The sequence below is a fragment of the Apodemus sylvaticus genome, chromosome 21, assembly GCF_947179515.1.
Source record: "Apodemus sylvaticus chromosome 21, mApoSyl1.1, whole genome shotgun sequence".
Lineage (NCBI taxonomy): Eukaryota > Metazoa > Chordata > Mammalia > Rodentia > Muridae > Apodemus > Apodemus sylvaticus.
The window spans coordinates 22,518,771-22,545,504 of NC_067492.1; the positions used below are offsets into that span (position 1 = coordinate 22,518,771).

Genomic DNA, 26,734 nt, shown 5'->3' on the forward strand with positions numbered 1-26,734 from the left:
CACACACACACACACACACACACACACACACACACACACACACCATTTGTTGAACCCTGAGCTACAGGAACCAGAAATAGTAACTCAGCTCATTTTAATACAATCCCCACGGTGTACCTCTATTATGTATGCTTGACAGAAAGGGGCACAGTACACAAATGGGGAACTAACTTGCTCGAGGTTTACACAAAAAGGAGACCTGTCAGGATGAGAAGGCAGACAGTCTAGCTCCTGTTAAATAAGGCAAACTGGCTGGGTTCACCAAGCAGCTTGGATTACCACAGCTAGAACTGCTTTAGGAAGTGGCTCCAAAGCCTTGTTGTACCTTGGCTCTGAAGTGAGTTCAAAACTAACCTGGGCAACTTTACAGGGCCTGTCTTAGACTACGGTTTTACTAGGTGGCTAGGCTGGTGCACAGTTGATAAAGTGCTTGCTCTAGAATGGTGAGGACCTGAGTTGATTCCCAGAACAAATCCATGTTTTAAAAAGAAAAAAATAAAAAAAGGTTGATCATGTTGGCACTAGCTTTTAATCTCAGCGCTGCAAAGCAGAGACAGAGTTCGAGGTCTATGTCTTGAGTTCTAGGCCAACCAGGGATACACAGTGAGACTCTATCTCAAAACAAAGTAATTTTTTTCCTACTGTACTGCTTTTAATAATTTGCGAAATGTCTAACAATATGCATGCGCTTATTTTCCATATTCTTTACGGGGTCCCAAGTCTGCAGCACAGTCTTCAAAACAGCGCGCCTGGGTGGGCTGTGTGGACTTCAATCCCCAGCAAGCATTGCAGCAGACACTCCGGGAACTACGGATGCCGAGGAGGTGGGTGGACCCCCCTCCACCCCGGTCCTTTCCCTCCCAGAAGCCCGCGGGCGGCTTGGAACCCCGTCGGTATCATGGCTGCGGGAGCCGGGACAGCGGGCCCTGCTTCCGGCCCGGGCGTTGTGCGTGACCCGATGGCGTCACAGCCAAGGAAACGGCCCAGCCGGGAGGGCGGGGAGGGCGCGCGGCGGTCGAACACGATGGCGGGAGGAGGCGGGAGCAGCGATAGCAGCGGGCGGGCAGCGAGCCGACGGGCATCGCGCAGCGGCGGGCGGGCTCGGCGGGGGCGGCACGAGCCAGGGTTGGGAGGCGCGGCAGAGCGGGGCGCGGGGGAAGCTCGGCTGGAGGAGGCGGTCAACCGCTGGGTGCTCAAGTTCTACTTCCACGAGGCGCTGCGGGCCTTTCGGAGTAGCCGGTACCGGGACTTCAGGCAGATCCGGGACATCATGCAGGGTGAGGGCCTGCTCGGGCCGCGGGGAGGACAAGGCCTGTGGGGGCATGACTTGGGGTCTGGGGCTCGCGGAGCCAACCATGTCTTCTTTCCCAGCGTTGCTTGTCAGGCCCTTGGGGAAGGAGCATACGGTGTCCCGGTTGCTGCGGGTTATGCAGTGTCTGTCACGCATTGAAGAAGGAGAAAATTTAGGTATGGCTATTTTTTGTCGTCTTTTCTGGGCTTACTTACGTATGGTTTTGTTATGTTTAAACTTAACATCCGGAACTGAAAGATTCCGGGTTAAAGTGCACTACTGTTTGCACCATGGAGGGCTTTTTCATTCAATGGTGGTTGGATTCTCTAATTCTAGTTTTCTCTAGCTAAAGTTCCTTGGCTGTTTTGTTTTGTTTTCTCCCACCTGTTAATTGCACACCCATTTTTGTTACAAGTAAGTTACTTCAATAAGGACACATCTTTCTCCCTCATCCTCCTCATAGTAGTGTGAACAGCCCTCCATTCACACCAAGTTGAACTTGGCAGCGACTTAAACTGTCTTCATTGTTGGTCACATGTATCTAAGGAAGATGTGTTATTCTGGTTTGGGAGGCAAACGTATATGTTATAATTGAACTGTGTGTTAAAAAGTATTGAAAGATAGTCACTTGAAATATTGAAGCTGGGTGCTAGTGGTGCGTGCAGATGCAGACAGATCTCTGAATACGAGGCTAGCCTGGACTACAGAGCGAGTTCCAGGACAGCCAAGACTACACAGAGAAACGCTGTCTTGAAAACAAACAAAAAAGAAATATGTTGATTTGAATTTGAACCATATATCAAGTACATAAACAAATAAATGCAAACTTTACTGGGTTTGTATGGTCCTTTTATTATTATTATTATTATTAGTAGTAGTAGTAGTAGGAGTAGAAGTAGTAGTAGTTGTTGTTGTTTAGTTGTTGTTGTTGTTTAAATGACAGAATCTCTCTACGTAGCCATAGCTGTTGAACTCACTGTATAGACCAGGTTGGCCTCTGCCCTCTGCCTCCTGAGTGCCGAGCTCTAATACCTGGTTTGCATGGTTCTTTATATACATGAGGCTGACATGTTGGCATGCTTTCATAAATACTGTGTAAACTCTTTGGACACGTTTGCTCCTCCATAGCAAAGAGCTTAAAGTGGAAACTGTGTTTTGTCCTAGACTGTTCCTTTGATATGGAGGCCGAGCTCACCCCCCTGGAATCAGCTATCAATGTGCTGGAAATGATTAAAACAGAGTTCACATTGACAGACTCAATGGTCGAATCCAGCAGAAAACTGGTCAAGGAGGCTGTAAGACACATTTACTATTTTATTCTTTTGTCTGGTAGAAATCAGTGATCTTTGAGGACTCATTGTGGAATCTTTTCTGTGTGGGTAGAGGGAAGAGGGAGGGGGAGAGAGAGAAAAAACAACATGTCATCTCTTCCCATGTCATCTCTTCCCACGTCCCCTAGGCGTGGAGAGTATAGCTCTGTGGTTTTGGTTGTCTTTGTGGTAGGAGCGACCATTGAACTGGGTAGTGGGTTGATACCGACAACTGCGTTTTTGGAAGTTATTGTACCTTTGAGGAACACTGAGAAGAGGCCCCCAAGTATCTGTGGTCCTGGGTTTGGTCACCGTTGTCTGTAATAAGCCAGAAGGAATGGGTGGGGCCTTGGGATATGTGGAACTGAATTTTTTTGACTGCTGAAAGGAAGACTTAAGGAATATACCCTGCACTAGAGTCAGAGTCAGCCAGGGGAGAGGCGTAGCACAGGCAGTACTCCAGAAGTACAAAGCTGAGGAGTTTCCAGAGCCTTCAAGAAGAATTCTTTAAATAAAATAAGTGGCCATGGGTTTTTCTTCTCCAGGAATCAAGGCTGAGGGTGTGGAAGTGTGTGTGTGTGTGTGTGTGTGTGTGTGTGTGTGTGTGTGTGTGTGTGTACGCGTGTACGCGCATCACTAGGAGCAGCCAGAAAGTTAGGGCTAACAGAAGAGAACTCCTGCAGAGGGTAGGATCTTAGAGGTAGAAGGTGGAAACCCTGTTTCACAAGGAAGATATTAGCTCTATACAGGGTGCTCAAATAGCCTGTTTTTTTTTTTTTTAAACATACAAACAAACAAAACCAGTTATCTGTTCGGTTAAGGGCCTGGAGTAGGAACTACTGGTTAGTGTTGCTAAGAATGCTTGGATAATTGCTGTTTAGTTCAAAGGGGAATAGTCCATTATAGGTTTGTTTTTAGTATAGGTAAGTCAGGTTGTGTTGAGGAGGAAATGCCAGAAAAGTCCTAAGCAATGGAGAAGAAATCCGGGGTCTCTGAGAATAGCTCAGATCGTTCTGAATGGAAGAAATTTTACCTGGTCATAGTAACTTGTACAACCTTTGTAAAAATAAGGACTGTAGTTTTATCATCCGGACTGTCTTGTAGAGGAGTCCTTGTAGGCATGTACACATTATTATTTTATTCCTTAAGCACATGGGTCTCTTTCTGTTTTTTGTTTATTTGGGGAGTTTGTTTTGGAATGGGGTCTTACTGCATACAGAGTAGCCTCCACCTCTGAGTTCCTGCCTCAACCTCGTCTTTGTTGGCTTTGTTGGCTTATACCACACAACAGCTAAGTTCATGGTCTAAATTTTTGTTTGTAATGTCAGTGAAACCTAAACTCCCTGGGGCTGGAGAGATGGCTCAGTGGTTAAGAGCACTGGCTGCTCCTTCAGAGATCCCAGGTTCTGTTCCCACCACCTACACCTAGGCGCACCACAGTAATTCTACCGAAGTAGAAGCAAACAGCCAAGCTACACTCCTAGCCCTTACTGTAATAGCCCTTACTGTAATTGTCACTTCAGTTTAACAAAGTACTCTTAAGATGTAGCAGTTTTGTGGCTGGAGAGATGGCTCAGCAGTTAAGAGCACTGACTCTTCCAAAGGTCCTGAGTTCAAATCCCAGCAACCACATGGTGGCACAACCATCCTTAATGAGATCTGATGCCCTCCTCTGGGGTGTCTGAAGACAGCTACAGTGTACTTACACATAATAAATAAATAAATCTTTAAAAAAAAAAAAAAGATGTAGCGGCTTGAATCAGTGACTAATAAGCCTTTAGTTGCTAAAGGCCAGGAAGCTAGTGCCTACCTGAGCAGTTCTGGCTTAGGATTTCTTAAAGTTATAGTTCAAGTTGGAGTTGCCAGTGCTGTGGCTTGGTGGTTGTCTGTGTGCCTCACATGTGAGAGACCCTAGGTACAATCCTTAGCACTTCAGAAATAATGAACATGATTGCTGTCCTTCCGGGACTCAGCTGGTGCTGGGGATGTTGATGCTTATTTGAAATCCCAGTACTCGGGAGGCTTAGGTGGGAGGGTCTTGAGCTGTAAGCCAGCCTCAGGTGGTGGGAAGATCCTGTCCAGGGTCTGAGAGACCTGATCCACATCTGATGTGGCTAATAGCGGGACTCACACTGCACCAGCTGAAGGGTAGTGCGCCCTGGCACTGGGTCACACTGTAGACAGCTGGGGGGGATCATACAGTGGGACTGTGCAGGAGGTGAGGCTCACACAGGACTATTTTAGAGCTGCTTTGATGATCTCCTTACAAAATGATTTTTTTTAAAAGATTTATTTATTTATTATATGTGAGTAAACTGTAGCTGTCTTCAGACACTCCAGAATAAGGCATCAGATCTCATTACAGATGGTTGTGAGCCACCATGTGGGTGCTAGGATTTGAACTCAGGACCTTTGGAAGACTACTCAGTGCTCTTAACCGCTGAGCCATCTCTCCAGCCCAAAATGATTTTTTTTTTCTGAAAGTTTTCTGAAATTTCTGAGTTTCTCATTTAGTGTTCTAGAGTCTCTTAGTGGGCATCTTAGAAAATACTATGGGGTGCCTAGGTGCATTTAAGCTCTGTAAATTGTTACAGTAATTTATTATTTTGTTTTTGAGAGAGGGTCTCACGATGTAGCCTTGGCTGATCTAGAACTTGATATTTAGACCAGGCTGGTCTGGAACTCAGAGATCTGCCTCTCTCTGGGCCTCCCAAGTACTGGGATTAAAGACATTCACTATCACAGTGGGTACAATAATTTATTTTAAAATGTACTAAAATATGCTGGGTGGTAGCAGCACACGCCTCTAGTCAAGGCACTCTGGAGGCAGAGGTGGGCGGATCTCTGAGTTTCAGACCAGCCTGATCTACAGAGTAAGTTCCAGGACACGCAGGGTTATTCAGAGAAATCCTGTCTTGAAAAATAAAGTATTAAAATAGGGTCTGGGATCTGGTTCAGCGGTTGAGCACTGACTGGAGTTCAGATCCCCAGTGTGAATGCTGGGAGAGCATGGTGGAGCCACACGCAGCTTCAGGAAGGACCAGGGGGCTGAGGAGGCCAGCTGGGTCTGAAGGCTCTGGGCTTGATTCAGTGACCCTGCCTCAGTAAGGTGGAAGAAAGATTGTGGGTAATTCAAAAAAGAAAAAGTTTAATCAAGTAAACTAAGTTAGAACTTCTCAATTCATGTTCAGAGATTTCTGGAGGGCTCTCAGGCTCTTTCAGAGGACACTCAGTTTCTAAAAAAATGGCCAGTTACTCTTTTAAAAGTTTTTATTAATAAGTATGTCTCTGTGTGTACATGTGGATGATTTGTAGGATGATCAGAGGACTACTTTGTGAAGTCTTTTTCTCTCTTACCTTTACATAGGTAAAAAGTGATTGAATTGAAATCTTCTGTTTTTATGGCAAACTCTTTTACCCAGTGAGCCAGGCATGGTAGTGCACTTACTTAGTCCCAGTACTAACGAGTTGGGGACAGGTGCCAGCCTCTTCTACATAGTGAGACTGTTTGGGGTGGTAGGGTGTTGCTAAGTTTGCTTTTGGTCAGGGAAGAGTGATACAGTAGTTAAGAGCACTAGCTTCTCTTCCAAAGGACCCTAGTTTCCAGTAGGTGCTTCACAATCCACTGTAGCTCCTGTCCTGGGGGAGCTGATGCTCTCTTCTGGTCTTCTCAGGCACTGCACACACGTGGTGCACAAACAAATGCAGGCAAAACACCCATACACTTAAAATAATTTGGGGGGATGGGGTTTGAGACAGGGTTTCTCTGAATAGCCCTGGCTGTGTTCCAGAGCTATATACTGGAACTTGATCTGTGAACCAGTCTAGCCTTGAACTTGATCTGCCTCCCGAGTGCTGGAAGCAAAATAAAGTGGTTTTTTTTGTTGTTGTTGTTTTGTTTTTTTAAAACAAATTTTCTTCCTTTTTTTTTTTTTTTTTTTTTTTTTTTTTTGGTTTTTTGGATTTGGGTTTTTTTCGAGACAGGGTTTCTCTGTATAGTCCTGGCTGTCCTGGAACTCACTCTGTAGACCAGGCAGGCTGACCTCGAACTTAGAAATCCGCCTGCCTCTGTCTCTCAGAGTGCTGGGATTATAAGCGTGCGCCACCGCCCGGTGAGAATTTGCTTCTTAAAGTTTGCTATAAGAGCAGACTAATGAGGGCTTGTACGTCCTAGCTCTTTAAGAGGCTGGGACAAGTTCAAAGCCAGCTTGGTAAACTTTATAAGATCCTATCTAAAAAGAGAGAGAGCTGGCTCAGCAGGTAAGGGCACCTGCTGCCAAGTCTGACAGCCAGAGCGTACACCTTACACTCCAGCCTAGTGCAGCCTGGCAGGAGAGAAACAGCCAGAACGGGTTGTCCTGACCGCCACATGAGCAACTTAGCACATACGCTGGTCCACATCCATGGACACACAATAAATAATGAGAGGATTTGAAACTAAGGCCATGGTGTAGTTCTACAGCAGATCACTTCGCTGCCTCGTCCATGACTCCCCAGTGCCAACACCCAAGGAAAAGCTGAGGCCAAAGGTGTCTGTTAGAACAGTCTTCCTGCGAAGGCACTTAGACCTCTAATCCCAGCAATCAGAAGGCTGAGGCAGGAGGATTGACATGAGTTCCACAGGCTAGCCTAGTCTGCATAGTGAATGTCAGGATATAAAGAGACTCTGTCTTTAAAAAAATAGAAATGAAATGGAAAAGAAGGCAGGAAACAGAAAATCCTCTGTAGGCCAGGCTGACCTCAGACTCAGACCCAAGTGCCCCTGCCTCCCAGTGCTGGGTGGTATGTGCCACTATCCCCAGCTGCTGGGTTTTTTTTTGTTGTTGTTGTTTGTTTGTTTGTTTGTTTGTTTGTTTTTTCTGTTGCTTTATGGTTTCTTATTTTTGTCAGCTTTAGTTGTTTGGCATTTCTTCCCATTATAAACCTACTTTACCTGTTTTGAAAGTCTGCTCGTAATGTCCTATTTGTCTAAATTACCCAGAGACCATTCAGAGGGTTATAGTCTAAGAATCTTAATAAATAGAAGAGAGAAGGAATTAGACTTTTTCCTGAAAGCTGTAGGAAATTAACATATAAAGTTAAGCTCACAGCATAAACTGGTTTTGAAAGTATTCACATTCCCTGTACTGTCTCACAAATTAAACTGTGGGCAACTGTGTCCAGTCTGGGCAAGTAAGGCACAAGTCTGCTTCTCCTTGCTGGTGCGCCTGTGCAGTTCACAGCCAGTGACAATTCCGATATGTAAATGGTGAAGCAGGAGGAGACGACCTGACCAGAATATGAAGTTTTGCCGAGACTGGTGTGGAGTAGCTACCATTTTCTTCTTGTGTCATCTAGACTGGATTCCAGTTAGGCAGCCTGAATACCTGTACTTGTACTCCAGGTATGAACAGAAAGAGCTCCAAGAGTCCTGCTCTTTCTGGCCTCAGGAACTTTGCCATGGATTGAGAGAATGGAAGGAAAAATCTATTTTTCCTTTTCTTTTATCCTTCCGCTCCTGTTCTGGCCCCAGGCAGTCCTGCCCTGGTGGCAGCTGCTGTGCTGAGCAGTGATGACTGGCAGAGCACAGGGGTGGGTGCCGGGTGCAGGTTGCAGACAGGGTCTCCCCGTGTAGCTGTTTCTGGCTGTCCTGGAACTCAGAAGCCCACCTGCCTCTTTCTCTGAATCCTGGGATTAAAGGCAAGCACTGTCACACTTGACTGTTGGAAGATTCGGGGTTCCTAAGATTCTGTTCTCTCTAGTTAATCCAGTTCCTATTGCAGTCTCATCAGCTGATGTTACATATAAGAGAAGGCAACTGAACTAAGGTAACCAGAGCAAAAGATAGAGACAGGGATGAGTGGACTCAGGGAGACCCCAGGACTGGGTGTAGGTAAGTGAGTGCTAGAGTGCGTGCGTGCGTGCGTGCGTGCGTGCGTGCATGCGTGCATGGAGCCCTTGCCACACAAGACAGATGGATACTTGACAATATGATGCCATTTCAATCACTAAATATATTAAATGAGAAAGGATAGTCTTTAGCAATTGCTGTTGAAACAGTGGGATGTTAATATGCAAAAATGAATCATGACCATAAATCATTTCATACCAAACAAATCAAAATAGATAACAAAGAAATTGTAAAATGTAAAACCATTGAAACTTTTGCTAGTGGTTTTTGCTTTTTTTGAGACTGGGTGATTATGTAACCTTGGCTGTCCTGGACAGCCTGTGTAGACCGGCCTCAAATGCCTGCCTCTGCCTCCCAAGTGCTAAGATTAAAGGCATTGTCATCACACCCAGCTTAAAACCATGAATCACTTGAAGAAAGCATAAAAGAAGATGGTTTTAGTTAGTTCAGTTCAGTGTTGGCATGTCTGGTATCCCAACTCTTAGGAGAAGCAGGAAGAACAGGAGTTTAAGGGCCTTCTGCATCACAAGGGAGTCTTACCTGGACAAAAAGGATGGGGGTGGGGTGGATGCTGGAGAGATGGTGTAGTTGAAAGCACTTGTGCTTGCAGAATACCCTGGTTTGGTTCAGTACCCACAGGGCTACTCACAACAGTCTATCCTCTGGGATCCTATGCCCTTTCCCCGACTCCCTGGGCACCAGGCACACACATGTAGATTTCTTACAAAGCATCAGACACATGAATAAAAATAAATAAGCTTTTAAAAAACGTCTGCAAGAGAAAAAAAATGCTACACGGGATTTCAGAAGTTACAATGTTTGTTTTAGCCAGGCATGGTGGGGCACACTTAGAATCTCAGCTCCAGAGAACTTACTCCAGAGGCAGAGGCAGGCAGATCTCTGAGTTCATGGCCAGCCTGGGCTACAGAGCAAGTTCTAGGATGTCCAGGGCCATACAATAAACCCTGTCTTGAGAAACAAACAACCAGCCGGGCGGTGGTGGCGTACCCATGTAATCTTAGCACTCTGGGAGGCAGAGGCAGGCAGATTTCTGAATCAAGGCATATACTACCATGCTTGGCTCAAAATAGCCATTTGGGGGTTTGGTCAAGTTTTTAAGTTTAGGGTTTTTTGTGTGAGTAAGTGAGTGAGTGTGTCTGTGTGTGTGTGCATGCTTTGGTGTTTTAATTACACATATGTCTGTATGAGAGTGTCAGATCCCCTGGAACTGGAGATACAGACAGTTGTGAGCTGCCATGTGAGTGCTGAGGACTGAACCCAGGTCCTCTGGAAGAGTAACTAGTGCTATTAACTAGTACTATTAACTAGTACTATTAACCACTGAGCCATTTCTTCAGCCCTGGGATTTATTTCATTTTTATGTGTATCAGTGTTTTAATTGCTGGTATGTCTATGGACCATGTGCATGCCTGGTGTCCACCAAGGTCAGAAGATCATTAGATCCCCTGGACCTGGAGTTATGGCTATGAGCCACCATGTGGGTGCTAAGAATTGCACCTGGGTTCCCTGCGAGATCAGCATGTGTTCTTAACCACTGAGCTATCTTCTAGACCTGTGATTTAGTAACATTTTAAACAGTGAAGCTATATTATCTTGTTTTGCTATAGGATACTCTATAGCCTAGCTCTTTGCTGAGCTGATAAGTAGCTGAAAGATGGCCCTTGGTACCAGTCCTCCTCCTTCCACCTCCCAAATGCTAATACATGTTTTTTTATTGTTTTACTATGCGGGGGATGGAAAGGAGGCCCAGTGCTTATGAGAAGTTCTGAGTTCAAACCCCAGCACCCACTCAGCTGCTATTATAGCTCCAGTCCTAGATGATCCAACAACGCCCATTTTTGATCTCCACAGGGCACATACATATATGTAGGAAAACACACAGACAAAATTAGATTAGAACATCCTTAATTAAAAATATTAGTCAGGCCGTGGTGGTGCACGCCTTTGATCACACAGTACTCAGAGGGCAGAAGCAGGTGGATCTTGAGAACAACCTGGTCTTCAGAGCGAGTTCCAGAACAGCCAGGGCTACACAAAGAAATCCTATCTCAAAATAAATAAACAAAAATAAGAAACCCTATGAATTAATGAATGAAATGAACTGTGTATATAATGTGTGAGTATATACTGTGTGCCAGCTACCCACAGAAGCCAGAAAGGAGCTTTGATCTCCTGGAGTTTGTATTATGAAGCAGTTGTGAGCTTCCTGGCATGGGTGCTGGGACCAGAACTCTGGTCCTTTGCAAAGTAGCAAGCACTCTTAACCACTGAGCCATCTCTCTGGCCTCTAAAGTCTATTTTTCTTTTCTTTTGGTGGGTGTAGGGGTGGGGTGGGGTGTTGGGTTTTTTGAGTCAGGGTTTCTCTGTATAGCCCTGGCTATCCTAGAACTCATTCTGTAAACCAGGCTAGCCCAGAACTCTGAGATCCACCTGCTTCTGCCTACTTAGTGCTGGAATTAATGGCATACACCCCCACCACCTGGCTCAAGTATCTATTCTTAACAGTTTAATATCCAACACTTTCTCCTCCGTTCGAGGACAGTATGCTGAGTGGAATTTTGGAGCTGTATGGTAGGCTAGGAGCTTCCTCCATCCCCTCCACCCACCAGCCTGGTATGGTGGAGCCTCCAGGAACTGGGAACCCCTGTGGGGGCATTAACCCGTGTTAGGGAAGATGTGGACTGCGGAAACAGTCACATGCTGGGGAAAGAAATGCTGAGTGCACACCTATTCTGTACATAACAGTTTGGCGACTGCTTATCCCGTTAAACAAGTGTGCCCCAAGAACCCTGCTCCTGTGTATTTATGACCGAGTTGAAGAGTTGGTCACACAAAAACCTGTTTTATCATCTGTTTGTAATGACCAAAAACTGTGACCTACAAAATGCTCTTGAGTTGGCCGGGCAGTGGTGGCACACGCCTGTAATCCCAGCACTCTGGGAGGCAGAGTCAGGCGGATTTCTGAGTTCGAGGCCAGCCTGGTCTTTAGAGTGAGCTCCAGGACTATACAGAGAAACCCTGTCTCGAAAAAAACCAAATCCAAAAAAAAGAAAAAAGAAAAATGCTCTTGAGTGGATAAATGAATAAACTGTAATATATTCCAAACAATAGTAGTGCCCAGCAGCAAGAAAATGGAACCTGGGCAGCACAACACATCCGTAACACAGCTGCTGCTGGGGCGCAGCCTGCTGGCGAGTGTGTGTAATCTCAGCTCTATGGAGGCTGAGGCAGGAGGATTTGAGTTTTATGTGATGATACTCTATCTTTAAAAAAAAAAAGCAAGAAATAGTGCCACTTTGCACACTAACAAACACAAAATAGCAAAAAGAAGAGTTTAGGAAGTGGGCTTTGAGGAGGGAATTAGTTTTGTATTCTTGCAGGTACAGAAGGCGAGGTGTGTTAACATTTCATGCCATGTGCCCTGTTCTGTGTTCATTGCACTTAACCTAATAGAACTGATATGGTTTATACAAAAGAAAAGCTGTGTTAAGAAAGTAAGTATAATATTTCTCCTGAAATGATATGTATTTAAGCATGGTCATATGAAAAGATCGTTAATTTTGCCTCTTCTAAGAAATTATGGCTATGCCTGCTTATTGAAGGGCATTTGACCCCAGTTCCACCGGCCCTGCATGACTGTACTTCTTACTAGCATGTAAAAGTGTCCGCTCGGGTGTCCAGTCAGTGCCGCCTCTCCTATGTATCTTCTCTCGGGCTCCCTTTCTTGTGATGGGAGTGTCTGCTCCTAGCTGGCTCTTGGTCATTTTCATTTTCTGTTGTTGGTGAGCTGTTTGCCAATCTCAGTAATTCCCCACACACTCTAGCTAGAGTAGCTAGCTGGCATTTGTAATGTGAGGCTTGTTTCTTGTACAGAATAGTCCTAGTCTGGATAGAACTAGCAGAACACTGATCAGCTGAGCCCCACCCTATGTCAGAGCTCTTGTTCTCAGAAAAGATTGGGGTCAATTGTTCTGTAGACCTGAAATTCCGAGGCTCTGCCGTAACTGCTGTCTGTTTTGTCTTTCCTTAGGCAGTTCGGCTCAGCTCGGCCAGGAGTCTGTAGCCCAGGGGATCCAGTTTTGCTCTCAGGCATTTAAAAACAAACGAAAAACTGCATGAATGATTCCTCATACTGCTTGAACAATAACGCTGGCTTTTAAATAAATGAATTTGATATAATGTGAAAACAGTCATAGGTAGTTAGAAGCTTTGGTGTTTCAGCAGAGTGTGCTTTGGTATTTGACATTTTAGTGACAATTGTCATTAAGAACTTTCACGTTTTCTCCCTTTTATAGGCTGTCATTATTTGTATCAAAAACAAAGAATTTGAAAAGGCTTCAAAAATTTTGAAAAAATACATGTCCAAGGACCCCACTACTCAGGTAAATTTGACATTCTTATTCCTGTGACTTAACTGGCGTTTGTGGAGCAGTAGTGAGAAGGCTGTTTGTTAGTACCGTCATCTGTTCCGCGTGTTACGACACACTGTTAACCCTCGCACTTGGGGAGGTGGATGCAGGCAGATCTCTGCAAGATCAGCCTGATCTACATAGTGCGTTCCAGACCAGCCAGAGTGAGACTTTGTCAAAAAAAAAAAAAGAAATCATCCAAGTATTCACTTTTAAATACTCAACCTATCAGAGCTTTGCTTACGGGGTTTTTGGGGATCGCTTGAGGTTTTAGTGATACATACACAGAGACATCCGCGTAACACAAGGCCGTTGGCCTGTTTGCTCCGGAAGTTTCTCAGCTGCTGTCTGACTCAACCTGACTTTTCTGCCGTTGGTTCTCCGTGTGGCTCCTGCTGCTCTACCAACCGCTCTGTCCCACCTTGCACACCCTGTTTGCTTTGCCCTCCTTCCTCTTCTGTCACTCAGAGAGGCTAGAGGCTTGCAAGTCTGGGGGCTGCCTTGGGCCTAGCTAGAAGGCTAGCTGATGCCCACAGTTAGAGTGTTTGAACATGCTTCACATCTTGGTTTTTATATTGGAGTTACTAACTGCAACCCTTGCTTCAGTATCTGGCTTTTCAGGATTGAGTCTTTTCAATCTACTTACCTTCCTTGTTCTGTCGTCTTTGTGATAGAACATTTAAGTAATTGATACCAGATATTCACAAAAGGTATGAGACTTCCAGCCCTGTCTATATAATTGCTAGCCCTGAGGCTTAGAAGGCTGCTTTGGGAAGGACTTAATATCTCCATTCCTGTCGAGGATGGATTCGTTCTGAGCTACATCCTCAGTTGGGTTCCCTTCCCACAACTTGTTTTATTTTATAAATTTAAATCTTAGGCTGGGGAATGTTGCTCAGTGGTAGGGCATTGGTCTACCTTATCTGCCCTAAACCTGTGCACGGCCCACTCTGTCCCTTTTCATTGTTTTGAAGCAAGGCTTCTCTATGTAGTTATGTAGACCAGACTGCCCTCAAACTAACAGATATTGCCTCTACCTCTCAAGTACCATCGTGCCTGGCAAAAGCCCCTTGATTTTTGAAGAGCTAGTCTATAGAACAAAATCCAAAAGGTATTCTAGGGCCTGTAACACTGGGGAAAGGTGCTTGATGCCACGCCCGGGAGCCTGAGTTCCATCCCAGAACCCAAGACCTGCTTATCCTCTGACCTCTACACTTGTGCTATTACACGCACACGCGCACACACACACACACACACACACACACACACAAGTAAAAATATAATAATCAAACTTAAGTTGTAAGAAAGCCAGGAGCTGAGTGAAACTTTTCTTGTCTGGGCTTCACCTGCCACTGCTCTCAGAGGCAGCCATTGTGACTCTGATCCTCTCAGAGACACCATCTACCAGCAAGACTGCTGTGTGTGCACATAAACCTGTGTGTCCTCCATCTGCACACAGGACACAGAGTCTACCCTGATTTGAACACTTAGACTTCTTTCTCTCATATTGTAACAAGGGATCTTCTTCTGACTATAAATAAGCTGCTCTTCTCCTTTGTTATCACTAGCTGTGTAGTAACCAGTATGTCCAAACCATGGCTAACTAACCAGTCCTTTGAGTTGCTGGACAGCTTTATGGATGTTCTGGTGGTGTTCTGTTTCAGCTCAGCCCTGATGTTTTACCATCCTCTTCCTTTCTCCTGTTGTGATTGTCAATCTTTCGTGTAGAAGCTAAGAACTGATCTCCTGAACATTATCCGGGAAAAGAACTTGGCCCACCCTGTTATCCAGAACTTTTCCTATGAGATCTTCCAGCAGAAGATGTTGCGCTTCCTAGAGAGCCACCTGGATGCCGCGGAGCCCTACCTCCTCACGGTGTGCCTCAGCCTCTCCTCAGTTCCCATAGCCATGCTTGGGATGAGTAAGCATGAGTGAAATGGAAATTTAGAAGTGAAAAGAGTGTGACAGACACTGGTTATATTCATGTCCCTTCCGAATGCCTGTCAGATGCCTAAGATGAGCCTGCGGCAGACGGGACTTACCCGGTTTCCCTTACCTGCATATAGATTCTTTTACATGTGACCAGTGTTGTGGTTAAAGTAGTGTATTCTCTTATAATCCACACAGTTCCCACTGAGCTGAGAGGTAGATGTGCAGTGATGGGAGATGGTATGTGAGGGCATGAGGTAGGGAAGGAGAGGCTGTGTGGAAGGTGTGGAAGACATGGTCCACACGAGCCGGATGGAGTGTGACACGGTCCATACGAGCCAGGTTGAGGGGATCCCTTTTCTTTTTTTTTTATTTTGCTTGGACATGTTTGAGCACCACATTTGTCTGGCTCTCATAGAAGCCAGAAGGTGTCATATCCCTGGGACTGCTGGAGCTATTGTTATGAGCCTCCGTATGGATGCTGAGAATCAAATTTGGGTCTTCTACAGGAGCATGCAGCACTCTTAACTGCGGAGTGGTTCTCTTGCCTTACACACATCCCTCTAAGATAGAGTCTTACCATGTACCCCTGCTTGCCTGGAAAACTGTGTGACCCAGGCTGTCCTTGAGCACACATACATCCACCTATCTCTGTGACAGTGCCTCCTGAGTGCTAGGACTACAGGTGTGGGTTGCCGTGCTGTGCTGGCCTGAGGAGGACAGTCTATAGCTGAACTCAGGAGACTGCACAGTGAAGCACCCCTCAAAAAGAGAGGGAGGGAAGTGAGGGAACCAGAATTTTGATAATGTTAAAATTTGCCTGTTGTAATGATGGATCTGAGACCTATTAGGGTAGTGTCAGTGATAGATCCTATCAGTTGTTTGACAAATATCAGATCACTTGTCTTTTGTTTTGTTTTCGTTTTTTGGATTTGATTTTTTTGAGACAGGGTTTCTCTGTGTAGCCCTGGCTGTCCTGGAACTCACTCTGTAGACCAGGCTGGCCTCGAACTCAGAAATTCGCCTGCCTCTGCCTCCCAGAGTGCTGGGATTACAGGCGTGCGCAGCTACCGCCTGGCTATCAGATCACTTGTAAGGTGGGTAGCTGGAATAGTTTCCAGGAAATATTTGGATGCTAGGTGTCACCTAGACCAAATGCATTCCTTTACATTTGGGGTACCTGGGGATGCTCTGCTTACCTGAGGACAGAATCTGAAATGAGTGGAGTAGTCTAACACTTGAGTAGGAGGGAGACAGATGGACAGAGTTAGGGCAGGAATATCCTGGCTGGAGCTTCCTGTGTAGTATCGGTAATGATTTTTAAATAGCTGTCAGTAAGATAAAACATATTTGTGGGGAAACAGTTAATAAAAATTACATGCACAAACTAAAAGTTATTCCTATGTGTAAGTTATCCTAAGTTTTAAAAAACTGTTTGAGTCAGGCATTGTCTGCCGCATCCCTATAAAGCCAGCACCCGGGAAACAAGCAGGAAAGTCAAAGCAAGTCCAAGGTCAGCCTGGTCTCTTTTTTGAGTACTGGGCCATCCAGAACTGGATGCTGAGATCCTGCCCTCAGAAAGCAAAAAGCAAAACAGGAGGGGCCTGGAGCTATGACTCGGGTTAAGAGCATTCGCTGCTCTTACAGGGCATCCGGGTTAGGCTCTGGCCTTCCTGAGTGTGCAGTACACATGAAGTCATGCAAGCACATGCACATATATGTAAAAATAAGTATTTTTAAGAAGTAGGGGAAGACTTGAAAAGAGACTTAGAAACAGGGAACTGGGTTGGGACTGAGATGGGAAGAACAAAAGCTTGGTGCACGAGTTCTCAGTCAGCAGCTACCTGGAAGAGTGGCGTCAGCAGCTCTGGTGGTCTGTGTCTTGAGAAGGAAGAGAAGTCTGAGGACGCCCATCATGCTCCCCTCTGTCCTCCAGCCAGTGCCTGGCCTGGGTTGTAAATGTGAGCTTCAGTGTCGAGGATGATCTTGGTGAAAGAAGCAGACTCTAAGTGAACTTTCGTGGCTTCCTCTTCTAATGACGCCCTTCCTTTCCTAGATGGCTAAAAAAGCTTTGAAATCTGAATCAGCTGCTTCAAGTACAATGAGGGAAGAAAAGCACCCAGAGCCAGTGGAAAAACCACCCAGAGAGCCTGCAAGGTAAGGGTGCCCTTTCGTGGTAGTGGAGATATCTTGCTGACATTACCAGGTTGTTGGGCCTACATTTTGAGAGGCATAGAACATGGCCTGGGAAAATGAGACTGGCTGCCTGGTGTCTGTGAGGATCCCAACTGGCCCTCCCTCAAAGGCTCTGACTTTACACCTCTGTCTCACCTGTAATTTGTGGGTAAGCCCTCTCCACCTCCACCCCATTTGACTTTATAGCCCAGACTGGCCAGGAACTCAGCAATCTCATGTGTTAGGATTCCAGAGTGAGCCCAGTGCCTGGCTAGATAGCTGCTGCTTTAATTCACTCATGAAGCAGTATTCAGATAAATGAGTCAGAACTGGGCATGGTGGCACATAGCTTTTTGGGTGGGTGGGATTGGTGGGAGAAGAGCGCATTCAAGATATTTCTCTGTGTAGCCCTGGCTGGCTGTCCTGGAACTCACTCTGTAGAACAGGCTGGCCTCGAACTCAGATCCACCTGCCTCTAGTGGCACATAGCTTTAATTCTAGCACTTGGGGAGGCAGAGGCAAGTTAGAAAGGAAGACAGGGAGTTAGAGGCCAGCCTGAGCTATATATAGTAAGACCCTGTCTCAAAAACAAATGAAAAGAACTGGTTGCAGATATCAAAGGAAAGGAAGGAAGACAAGTCTAAATCTCAAGTCTAGTGGTTTAACATGAAAGCCAAACGATAGATTACTGCAGGGGTTGGGGAGTATGTTTTTATATTTTCGGTTGTGAGCCTAACTAACAGGTGAGCCATCTCTCCAGCCCTGGTCCATTTTTATATAACCATAATTCTAGAGGTGTGAGGGTCCATATGTAGTGATGGCCTTCTTGTTGGTGTGACAGCTGATGATGAGGGAGGAGTCTGTTTGTCTGTCTCCCCTGGTCTTGTAGTTAATCCTAGGGAATCTGTCCTGATAGCCTTTTCTAATCCTAGTCACTTGCTGGGGCTCTGTCTTCAAACCAGGAGGTAAATGTCAACATGGGACTCACTGAACCCATATTTAATTCCTAGCACCCTGGTTAGAAATACAGAAGGCCACATGAGTCCTAAAATAGGACATTCCAAAGCAGGACACTAACAAGGAGAGGCAGGCCTTTCTGTTGGTTCAGTTGCAGCTTTGTGAAGAGTGTCTAAGCTTTCCACAGCGAGTTCAGATTGTGTGTGTGAGGATGGTTAGATTTCTCAAGCTGTACACATGTTTTTATTTTAATTGTGTGCATATGTATGCATGGTGTGCATGGGTTCCTATGGAGTCCTAGAGAGGCATTTGGAGGAGCTGGAGCTGGATTTATACACAGCTGACGGTGAGCCAGCTGGTATAGGTGTTGGATTTGGGTCCTCTGCAAGAGCAGCAAGCATCCTTTTTTTTTTTTTTTTTTTTTGATTTGTTTTTTTTCTGAGACAGGGTTTTTCTGTATAGCCCTGGCTATCCTGGAACTCACTCTGTAGACCAGGCTGGCCTCGAACTCAGAAATCTACCTGCCTCTGCTTCCCAAAGTGCTGGGATTACAGGCCTGCGCCACCACCGCCCGGCTTGCAGCAAGCATTCTTAACCACTGAGCTAGATTTCCCAACTTTTGAGTGTTGGTTTTAAAAACAACTTTGGCCGGGCGGTGGTGGTGCACGCCTGTGATCCCAGCATTTGGGAGACAGAGGCAGGCGGATTTCTGAGTTCGAGGCCAGCCTGGTCTACAGAGTGAGTTCCAGGACAGCCAGGGCTATACAGAGAAACCCTGTCTCAACAAAACCAAAATCAAAAAACAAAACAAAAAACCGACTTTACGTGTGTTATACAGTATGGTGTGCTTGTGAGTGGGGGTTGGCCGCCAGGCTACCAGTTTGCCCTTTCCTGACAGATTTGCTGTAATCTCACTAGTTCTTCCCAGGGATCAATAACATTTTGCCACACTTAGTCACGTTGCTTCCAGACCGCATGGCACACCAGCTTCTCAAGACACTGATTGTAAATGCACTGTGCATGTAGCCCACTAGTGGCTTCTCATATGGGGGCTGGACTGGGGTGGCAGAGAGTCACAGGGGACTAGTGCTGGCAGCAAGCTTGGCAGGTGCTGGCCAGAGCCCTTTATAATGGAAAACATTGCTGCAGGCTCGGCACACAAACTAGGGTGACCTTGGTTCCTGCATGGTTCTCCTGTTTGGAATTTAAACTTGATACAACTTAGATTTGTGCTCATTAAGTGAAGGGTTTTATAGACAGTAGGTGTTAACAGGAAGCAGCCTGTCCTCCCCTCATGTGTTTTGTATTGGCTTGTTCTTATTTTAATGGGCAGTCTTCAAGAGCCCTCTGTCTGAAGCCTACTTAGGTGTGTCTCCGCGCTGGGGGACTGACTGTCCTGTGTGTGCTTCATCTGCAGACAGCCTCGGAACCCTCCAACCACCATCGGAATCAGGACTCTGAAGGCAGCTTTCAAAGCTCTGTCTACTGCACAAGACTCAGAGGCGGCTTTTGCAAAACTGGACCAGAAAGATCTGGTACTTCCTAATCTAGCATCCCCATCATCACCAACCCACAAAAACAAGAGACCCAGGAAAGATGAAAATGAAAGTGCAGCTCCTGCTGAGGGTGAGGGAGGCTCAGACCGACAGCCCAGGAACAGTCGCATGACAATAAGCAGATTGGTGTTGGAGGAGGACAGCCAGAGTGCTGAGCCCAGCCCAGGCCTCAACTCCCGGGAGGCCGTGGCAGCATCACCATCCAAGGCCCGAGCTCTCAGCCAACCCCACACAGGGGAGAAGAATCCCAAGTATGAAGACCTTCTTTGTAGCAGTTTGGGGGCTGGTTGGCGGGCCTGGTTGGGCCTGGTTTTACTTCTATGAATGAAGTAATCTTCAGCTAAGCCCCTCTCCACCAAGGCTCACTCAGACTGCTAGAATGAGACTGCCAGCTCCCGGCCTGCTGCAGGCTGCAGAGCACTGCCCTAGGGCATGAGTGAGGAGGGAAGGTTTCTGAACCTTCTTCTGCTTCCTAATCTAAGTGCCTCAATGACGTAATATCAGTCTTATTTGTAAAATTTGTCTGAGTTGGACCTCGTTATACTTGATATTTATGAAAGACCAGTGAGTACTTAGCCTTATACCTTTCATGAGCATTTGAGACCTAGAATATTCAGCAAAGATTTCCTGTAGGTCAGTGGTTAGAATTTATTAATTGTATTAATTTTATCACCATCATGACTCCCAGCCCAGGTTTTGAGTCCTGCTGCCCTGTGCTGTGCTGTGCTGCGTGGCCCCGCCTTCCAGGCCCTATCGGCCTGCTCTGAGCATGCTGTTTGTCTCTCCTGCTGTGTCTCTTCCTCCCATCCCCACAGTGGACTCCCATCCCTCCATTGTTGCCTGTCAGAATTCCATCAGTGCTTCCAGGGGAGAGAACTTAAGTGTTTTCTGGTCTCAAGCACCTCCATATGTTAGCTTACGGAATCTGCAGTGCTCGCTCTGTGAGATGCTGTTGGCCTATTGTATAGATGAGGAAAGCTCAGAAAAGTTACTAGCTCACCTGATGTCACACAGCTGAAAGTAGCAAACATGGGTGTTTGGGGTCTTACGCTGCATGGTGTTGACACAGCACCTGAAGCCACATATACAGTTCCTTTCCTGAAACGCTCCCCTTCCCCGTGAACTCTTGTATAGCTGTCTCTAATGTCCCTCTGCCACATTGATCTCCCTTCTTTACACGGTTGGATGTTGTGATTACTTGGCGACCCTGTTCTGAGCTGCGCAGTGAAAGGCATGTGATAACCTGGTCTTCTTGCGCTGTGTGTGTGTACTCTTGCATTCAGAAACAAGTCACTGGCAGCTCTAAACACCTGGTCCTTACTTGATAAGTGATCCATTTCTACCTCACGGAAGCCCTGTGAGATGTAGCTACTCCTCGCCCTGCCCACCCCATGAGCAGATGAAGAAACGTGAGCATGCAGGATGCCAGTAGGATTGATTGTAGATCGGAGTCTGTGTGACGGTTCCAGACATAGTCAGCACTGTCATTCATGTCCAGGGTATGAAGTATGATGGGTACACAGCGCTAAGGGTTGACAGAAATCCACCAGCCACTTGTTCCTGTCAATAGAGTTTAATGGGACTCCACATCTAGCAGGCAGGACTTATCATGGCTGCCGTGGTACCACGTGACTGTGAAACAGTGGTGACAGACATGGCAAGGCTGAAAACACTGGCCTGTGAGCCTATCCTGAGGAAGTGTAAGGATCCCCAGGAGCTTGGGAGAGTTCCTGAGCCTGCTCGTACAAATCTTGGGTAGACTACAACCTGTAGAATAGTGTGGGGCTGGCCTGAGAGGAGTAGGAAGGCAGCGGGTGTATTGTGGAGAGCAATTCTGGCAGTACCACCACTTGGACATGGGCTGGTGACAGCTGCACAGAAGCAGGGAAAGCTTGGGGTAACCAGGGACGGAAAGACTCAGTAGGGAAAGGCAAGACCATAGCGCCTAGAGCTTCTTATACCCCTGAAGTGCCTTGTACATGGTAGAGATTTACCTGGGGTTTATTGATCAAGTAAAAGGTGTTCTTAGACCTTGTATTTAAGGGTTGCCATCCCCAAAATGTATAGAGCCCAGTGGAGGGTTAAGGTTTGTTCATTTGGAAGAGAGGAGGGACCAAAGCCTCAGGAACAAAACCCAACAGCTACAGGCTAGACCAGTGTTCATGACATTTAACCAGTGAGGAACATGAGCCAGAAGTGACCTGGCTTCTCCTGGGCCACACAGCCACCTGATCACTAGGAGGACTCTGTCCTGAGTCCTTCCACATGGGAGACGGGAACAGGGCATGTTACAGGGGCGCAGAGCCTCCAGGCAGTCCCTACGGGAACATCTGTACAACAGGCAGTGCTGAGAGCTGGAGAAGGGCAGAACAGCAGTTCCAGGGAAATGGTGGCTGGCAGGGAACCAGGGTTCAAACTGAGTCCCTGTGAGAGCTGGAAAGTAAAGAACTTGGTAACCTGCTACCTGTCTGTCTGTAAATAGTGATCCACCTTAAAACTGAAAAGAAAGAGACTTGTAAATGTTTGTCACTTTGTTTCAAGTAAAGTATTCTCAATATTTAACCCAAATTAAGCATGGTATATGTTGTCTACCATTTGTCTCAGCTTACTTGGTTTGATAATTTTTTAGGAAAACTACAAAAGAGCAATGGGGCAAGTGTGTCTTGACTGGCTTTGTTATTTTAAGGCAGGGTGTAACTAGCTCTCTGTGGCCTCAGACTGACAGAGAGGCTGGGGATGGAGCTTAGATGGTAGAATGCTGGCCTGGCATGCAGGAAGCCCTTGGTGTCCTCAGCCACAAAAGGCCTGGTGACACTCGGTAGAGATTAGAAGATTGGCAGATTAAGGTCTTTTTTGATGATGTAGCACACTCAAGGCCTGAGCAACTGAACCCTGTCACAAAGGAAAAAGGGAAAAAGATTGATTTTTATGGTATTGAAAGACCTATAAGTTTCCTGAACCAGGAAGAGACTTCTAGGCAGGGGAAATAACTCAACAGGAGCAAAACAGCCTGGGTTGCTATAGGTCAGCAACTGGTGGGTCTCAACTCTTGGGGGGGGCGGGGGGGCTTTGTTGAATGACCCTTTTCATAGGGGTCATATATCAGATATTCACAGTTAATAACAGTAGCAAAATTACAGTCATGAAGTAGCAATAGAAGCCAGGCGGTGGTGGTGCACGCCTGTAATCCCAGCACTTGGGAGGCAGAGGCAGGCGGATTTCTGAGTTAGAGGACAGCCTGGTCTACAGAGTGAGTTCCAGGACAGCCAGACAGCCAGGGCTACACAGAGAAACCCTGTCTCGAAAAAACCAAAAATCAAAAAAAAAAAAAAAATGGAAATTTTATGGTGGGGGGTGGTTCATCATCAATACAACATGAGGGACTGTATTAAAGGGTCCCTTTAATACACAACATTAGTTAGGAAGGTTGAAAACCACTGCTGTAGGTGTGGCATTGCCAAGGTAGGAAACGACCTGGATTCATAGAGAAGGACGGTGCTGATTTTGTTGTTTAAATAGTCAAGCACGTGTATTTCAGGCCAGCTTTGAATTTGTGACTTTCCCGTCCTGGTCTCCCAAGTACTCTTACTACAGGGTGGACCACTGTGCCTAGTCAGTTGCCTCAGTGGGGAGACGTGGCTAGTGTGATACCGATGAAAGCCATCTTGAGCTGAACTCCAGGAATAAGGAGGGTACCAAAGTCAGTGTAGACTTAGAGCATGGCCCTGCAAAGGAGGGGGAAGAGTTTGCACCTTCAAAGTTGGAGACATGCTGAGATCCTTAAAGGAGCCCAAAAGACAGGCTATGTTGATGAATACCTGTAGAGGATCCCAGCACTCAGAAGAAGGGTGAGGCAGGAGGATTGAGAGCTCAGAGTACCACCCTATCTAAAAACAAAAGGAAGAACTAAACAAATGAGGAAAGTCACAGACTTGAGGGAGACAGCAGTGTGGGGCAGTGTGGTGATGGACTTTACTCAGTGCCCATTTTGACACTTGGCCCTGCGGGCTGGGACATGCTCATGTATGGAGATGCCTGGAAAAATGACAGCGAATTTGACCTCTGTGGTGAATCCCAAGTATGTTCTGAAAGCGAGCCGAGGGCAGTGGAGGGGGGGACAGGGGTGCTTCCTGGCTCACTCTCATTGTCTCCCCTAGAGCATCCAAAGACAAGTGGAGCAGCCCTAACGGGCTTGAAGAAAAGGAAGTTTGGACGGAAGAGGACCAGCTGTTTGAAGTCCAGGGTGAGCCCTCTTGCAGATGTGTGCTGAAGTGTGATGCATGTTAGCTATCAGGCTCATGGTGCAGAAGCCTCTGTCTCCTGCTTAGACGGCGACTCTACCTGATGTCATTTGGAATCAGATTGTTTGGTTTCGTTCGCAAACAGGGTCTTGCTAGCCCAGGCTGGTCTTCATTTTAGGATCTTCATATCTCAGCCTCCCAGGTGCTGGGATCACAGGCATGTACACATTTGCCTCCCTGTATTTCTTTCTTTCTTTTTTTTGTTTTTGTTTTTGTTTTGTTTTCCTGGTGGTAAGACAGGGTTTCATATAGTCCAGTCTTACCTTGAACTCCTGAGCCTCTGCTTCCAAAGCTCTGGAATTGGAATTGGAAGCATCTACCATCACACCAGCTTTTTTCCTTTTTGTTTATTCATTTGTTTTGGAGACAGGACTTCTCAGTGTGTAGCCCTGGTTGGCCTGAAACTCTGTATGGACCAGGCTAGCCTTGAACTTACCTATCTCTGTCTCCTGAGTGCTAGGTCTCCTATTTGAAAAAAAGAAAAGTTAGTTGCTTATTTATTTATTTATTTGTTTGTCTGTTTGTTTATTGTTCAGGGTGTAGAGGTGGCATGTATGCTTATAGGAGTCAAAGTGACTTGCAGCTGTACCCCATGTAAACTCTGAACTGAATATACTTTTCATGTTTTCCAACAGCACCAGGTGAAGACAAGTCATCCAATTTAACAAGAAAGCAGGTAATTTAAAACTTGATGTATGGATGTTTTGCCTACACTTAAGAATTTTTTTGTTGTTGTTTTTAATTATATATGAGTATGCATGAGACTGCAGTGCCCATAGAATCCAGAACTGAGTCCGATCCTCCAAAGCTGGAGTTACAGATGATTGGGAGCCACCTGATACCGGTGCTGGAAGCCGGAATTGGCATGTCTGTACCACAGTGTGCCTAGTGTCAGAGAGGCCAGACATAGCTGTGAGCTGCCCTGTGGATGCTGGGACCAGGGCCTTTGTGAAGACAGCCTGTGCACTCTCCTGTGCATTCTGCTGTCCCGTCTCTCCAGCCCTTTAGACTCTTCGGATATGAGTTTTACAAGAACCAGTAAAACAAGTCCCCTTCTCAGGCACAGTTTACCCATACACCTGCCAGAAATGCCTCTCGAGGTAGTTCAAACTAGGTTTGAGCTAGGCTTTGTTGTGTGGGCTTTTGGTATAAGAGGTAAACCCAGGGCTCGCACATGCTTGGCGAGCTCTGTGCACTGAGACACACCCTGCTCCTTTTGCTTCCTTCCTTCCTTTTAAGTTTCAGAGTTTTTGTTTTTTGTTTGTTTGTTTTCTGTTTTTAGTTTTAGGGATTTTTTTTTTCTGTGTGTGAGAGTTTTGCCTACATGTTTGTCTGTGTACCATATGTATACAGTGCCCCAGGAAGCCAGAGGAGGACGTGGGATCTCCTTAAACTAGAGTTTACAGATGGTTGTGATCCACCATGCAAGTATAGGAAACCAAACCAGGGTCCAAGATCATCAAGTGCTTCTGAGCCCTGAGCTGTGTCTCCAGCCCCACTGCATGATCCTCAGTAAAGAGTGGCATGTCAGAACGTGGATAATCACTAACTATCCAGACTCTAGGTGTCGGCCTGCTCTTTGTAACCCGTTGTTAGCCCTGCTACTGGGCTCAGTGCATGCTCAGGATTGCGGAGTGTGATATGATTGGTATGTTGGGAAAGAGGTAAGCGGCAACTCTCTTTGACAGCCATGTGGTTTCCCTTCGCAGAAGTGGACCATAGAAGAGAGCGCGTGGGTGAAGGATGGAGTGCGAAAATACGGGGAAGGCAACTGGGTCGCCATCTCTAAAGGTTACCCCTTTGTTAACCGGACAGCCGTGATGATTAAGGATCGCTGGCGGACCATGAAAAAGCTTGGCATGAATTGAGAAGGTTTTCCTGGCCCCAGGACTCACAAGAACGTGGTTCTCAATAGCCGTCCTTGATGCTCTGCTGTCTCTCTGAGAAGCTGGACTGAGATGAGAACTGTGGCAGCCTGCTCCTGTGCTGGGAGGTCCCGGCACACTCCCGTCACTGTTGCTGGAGAGCACGGAGCTAAGAAGCAAAGCCAGGTCTGCCCACAGCCGCGGCAGAGGCGACAGGCAGGCACGCAGCTCGTCCAGTACCAGAGTATCATTAGTGTTTCCCCTTAGTGGTTTGCTGCAATTTGAATCCCTAGTAATCCATAAGATCTTCTAAGAAATGATGGAATCCATTAGGAGCACATCTGATCTCTTGATCTGTTAAATCCAGAAATGTGAGTGGGAATGAGTTTAATCCTCCTTGAGTTTTGGCCTCTTGACTCAAGTACAAAGGAACTCCGTGTGTTGAGCCCAGATGAGAGGTTTTTCAGTCCCTGTGGAATCTGATTCCTTTTAAACTGTTCAGCCACTTGGGTCCACCCCGGACCTGCCGCCTCAGCACCCACGTTGTTGAATGCAGGTCTACACTGCACCCTTCTCATGGGTCGGACAAGTGGCTTTTGGTTAAATGGTGATGTAGATAAGCTTAGCCCCTCCCCTCCCCCAGCCCTTCTCAGAGCCCTTCCTTACGCTGGACTTTTAAAGCTTAAAGATCATTTGTTGAGTACAATGCCTAACGTGCCCTCTGTGATACAGTTGCTCCCACACCTCCCTGGTCTTGCTTTGTTCGTGTCTTGCCCCAAATTCTGACCCACCCTTCTCCTTTTGTACGGTGTTGTGCTTGCTGTCTCCTGGACACCCTTACAGACTGTCTTTTTAGCAAAAACAAAAGCAAAAGAAAAAAATTGAGTAAAGTGTTTTCTGTAATCTTTTTTTAAATATGAGAATGAATTGTTCCTACTTGTAGCATTCTTCATTAAAGTCTTGCCTCTCTCAAGTTTCTAGAGCTGGTTCGTGGCAGTCTGGCGTGGCGTGCCGTGAAGCTACTGTGTCA

At 46.4% G+C, this 26,734-nt stretch overlaps 1 protein-coding gene across 3 annotated transcripts; it reads left to right on the forward strand.

The window, feature by feature from the left end:
- The first annotated feature begins 847 nt into the window (after window positions 1–847).
- Window positions 848–26,677, forward strand: Terf2 (telomeric repeat binding factor 2). 3 transcript variants are annotated; one of them, XM_052166334.1, is made up of 10 exons: window positions 851–1,277; window positions 1,372–1,467; window positions 2,456–2,586; window positions 12,808–12,894; window positions 14,650–14,796; window positions 16,907–17,007; window positions 19,400–19,789; window positions 23,696–23,781; window positions 24,475–24,515; window positions 25,549–26,677. In XM_052166334.1, the coding sequence occupies exons 1-10, from the start codon at window positions 899–901 to the stop codon at window positions 25,705–25,707; spliced, it is 1,617 nt and encodes a 538-aa protein (XP_052022294.1). In that variant the 5' UTR covers window positions 851–898; the 3' UTR covers window positions 25,708–26,677. The 3 variants fall into 3 exon arrangements, with proteins under 3 accessions (XP_052022296.1, XP_052022295.1, XP_052022294.1); XM_052166336.1 differs by lacking the exon at window positions 25,549–26,677 and having other exon boundaries at window positions 848–1,277; window positions 19,400–19,608; window positions 24,475–24,504; XM_052166335.1 differs by lacking the exon at window positions 14,650–14,796 and having other exon boundaries at window positions 850–1,277.
- Window positions 26,678–26,734: the final 57 nt, after the last annotated feature.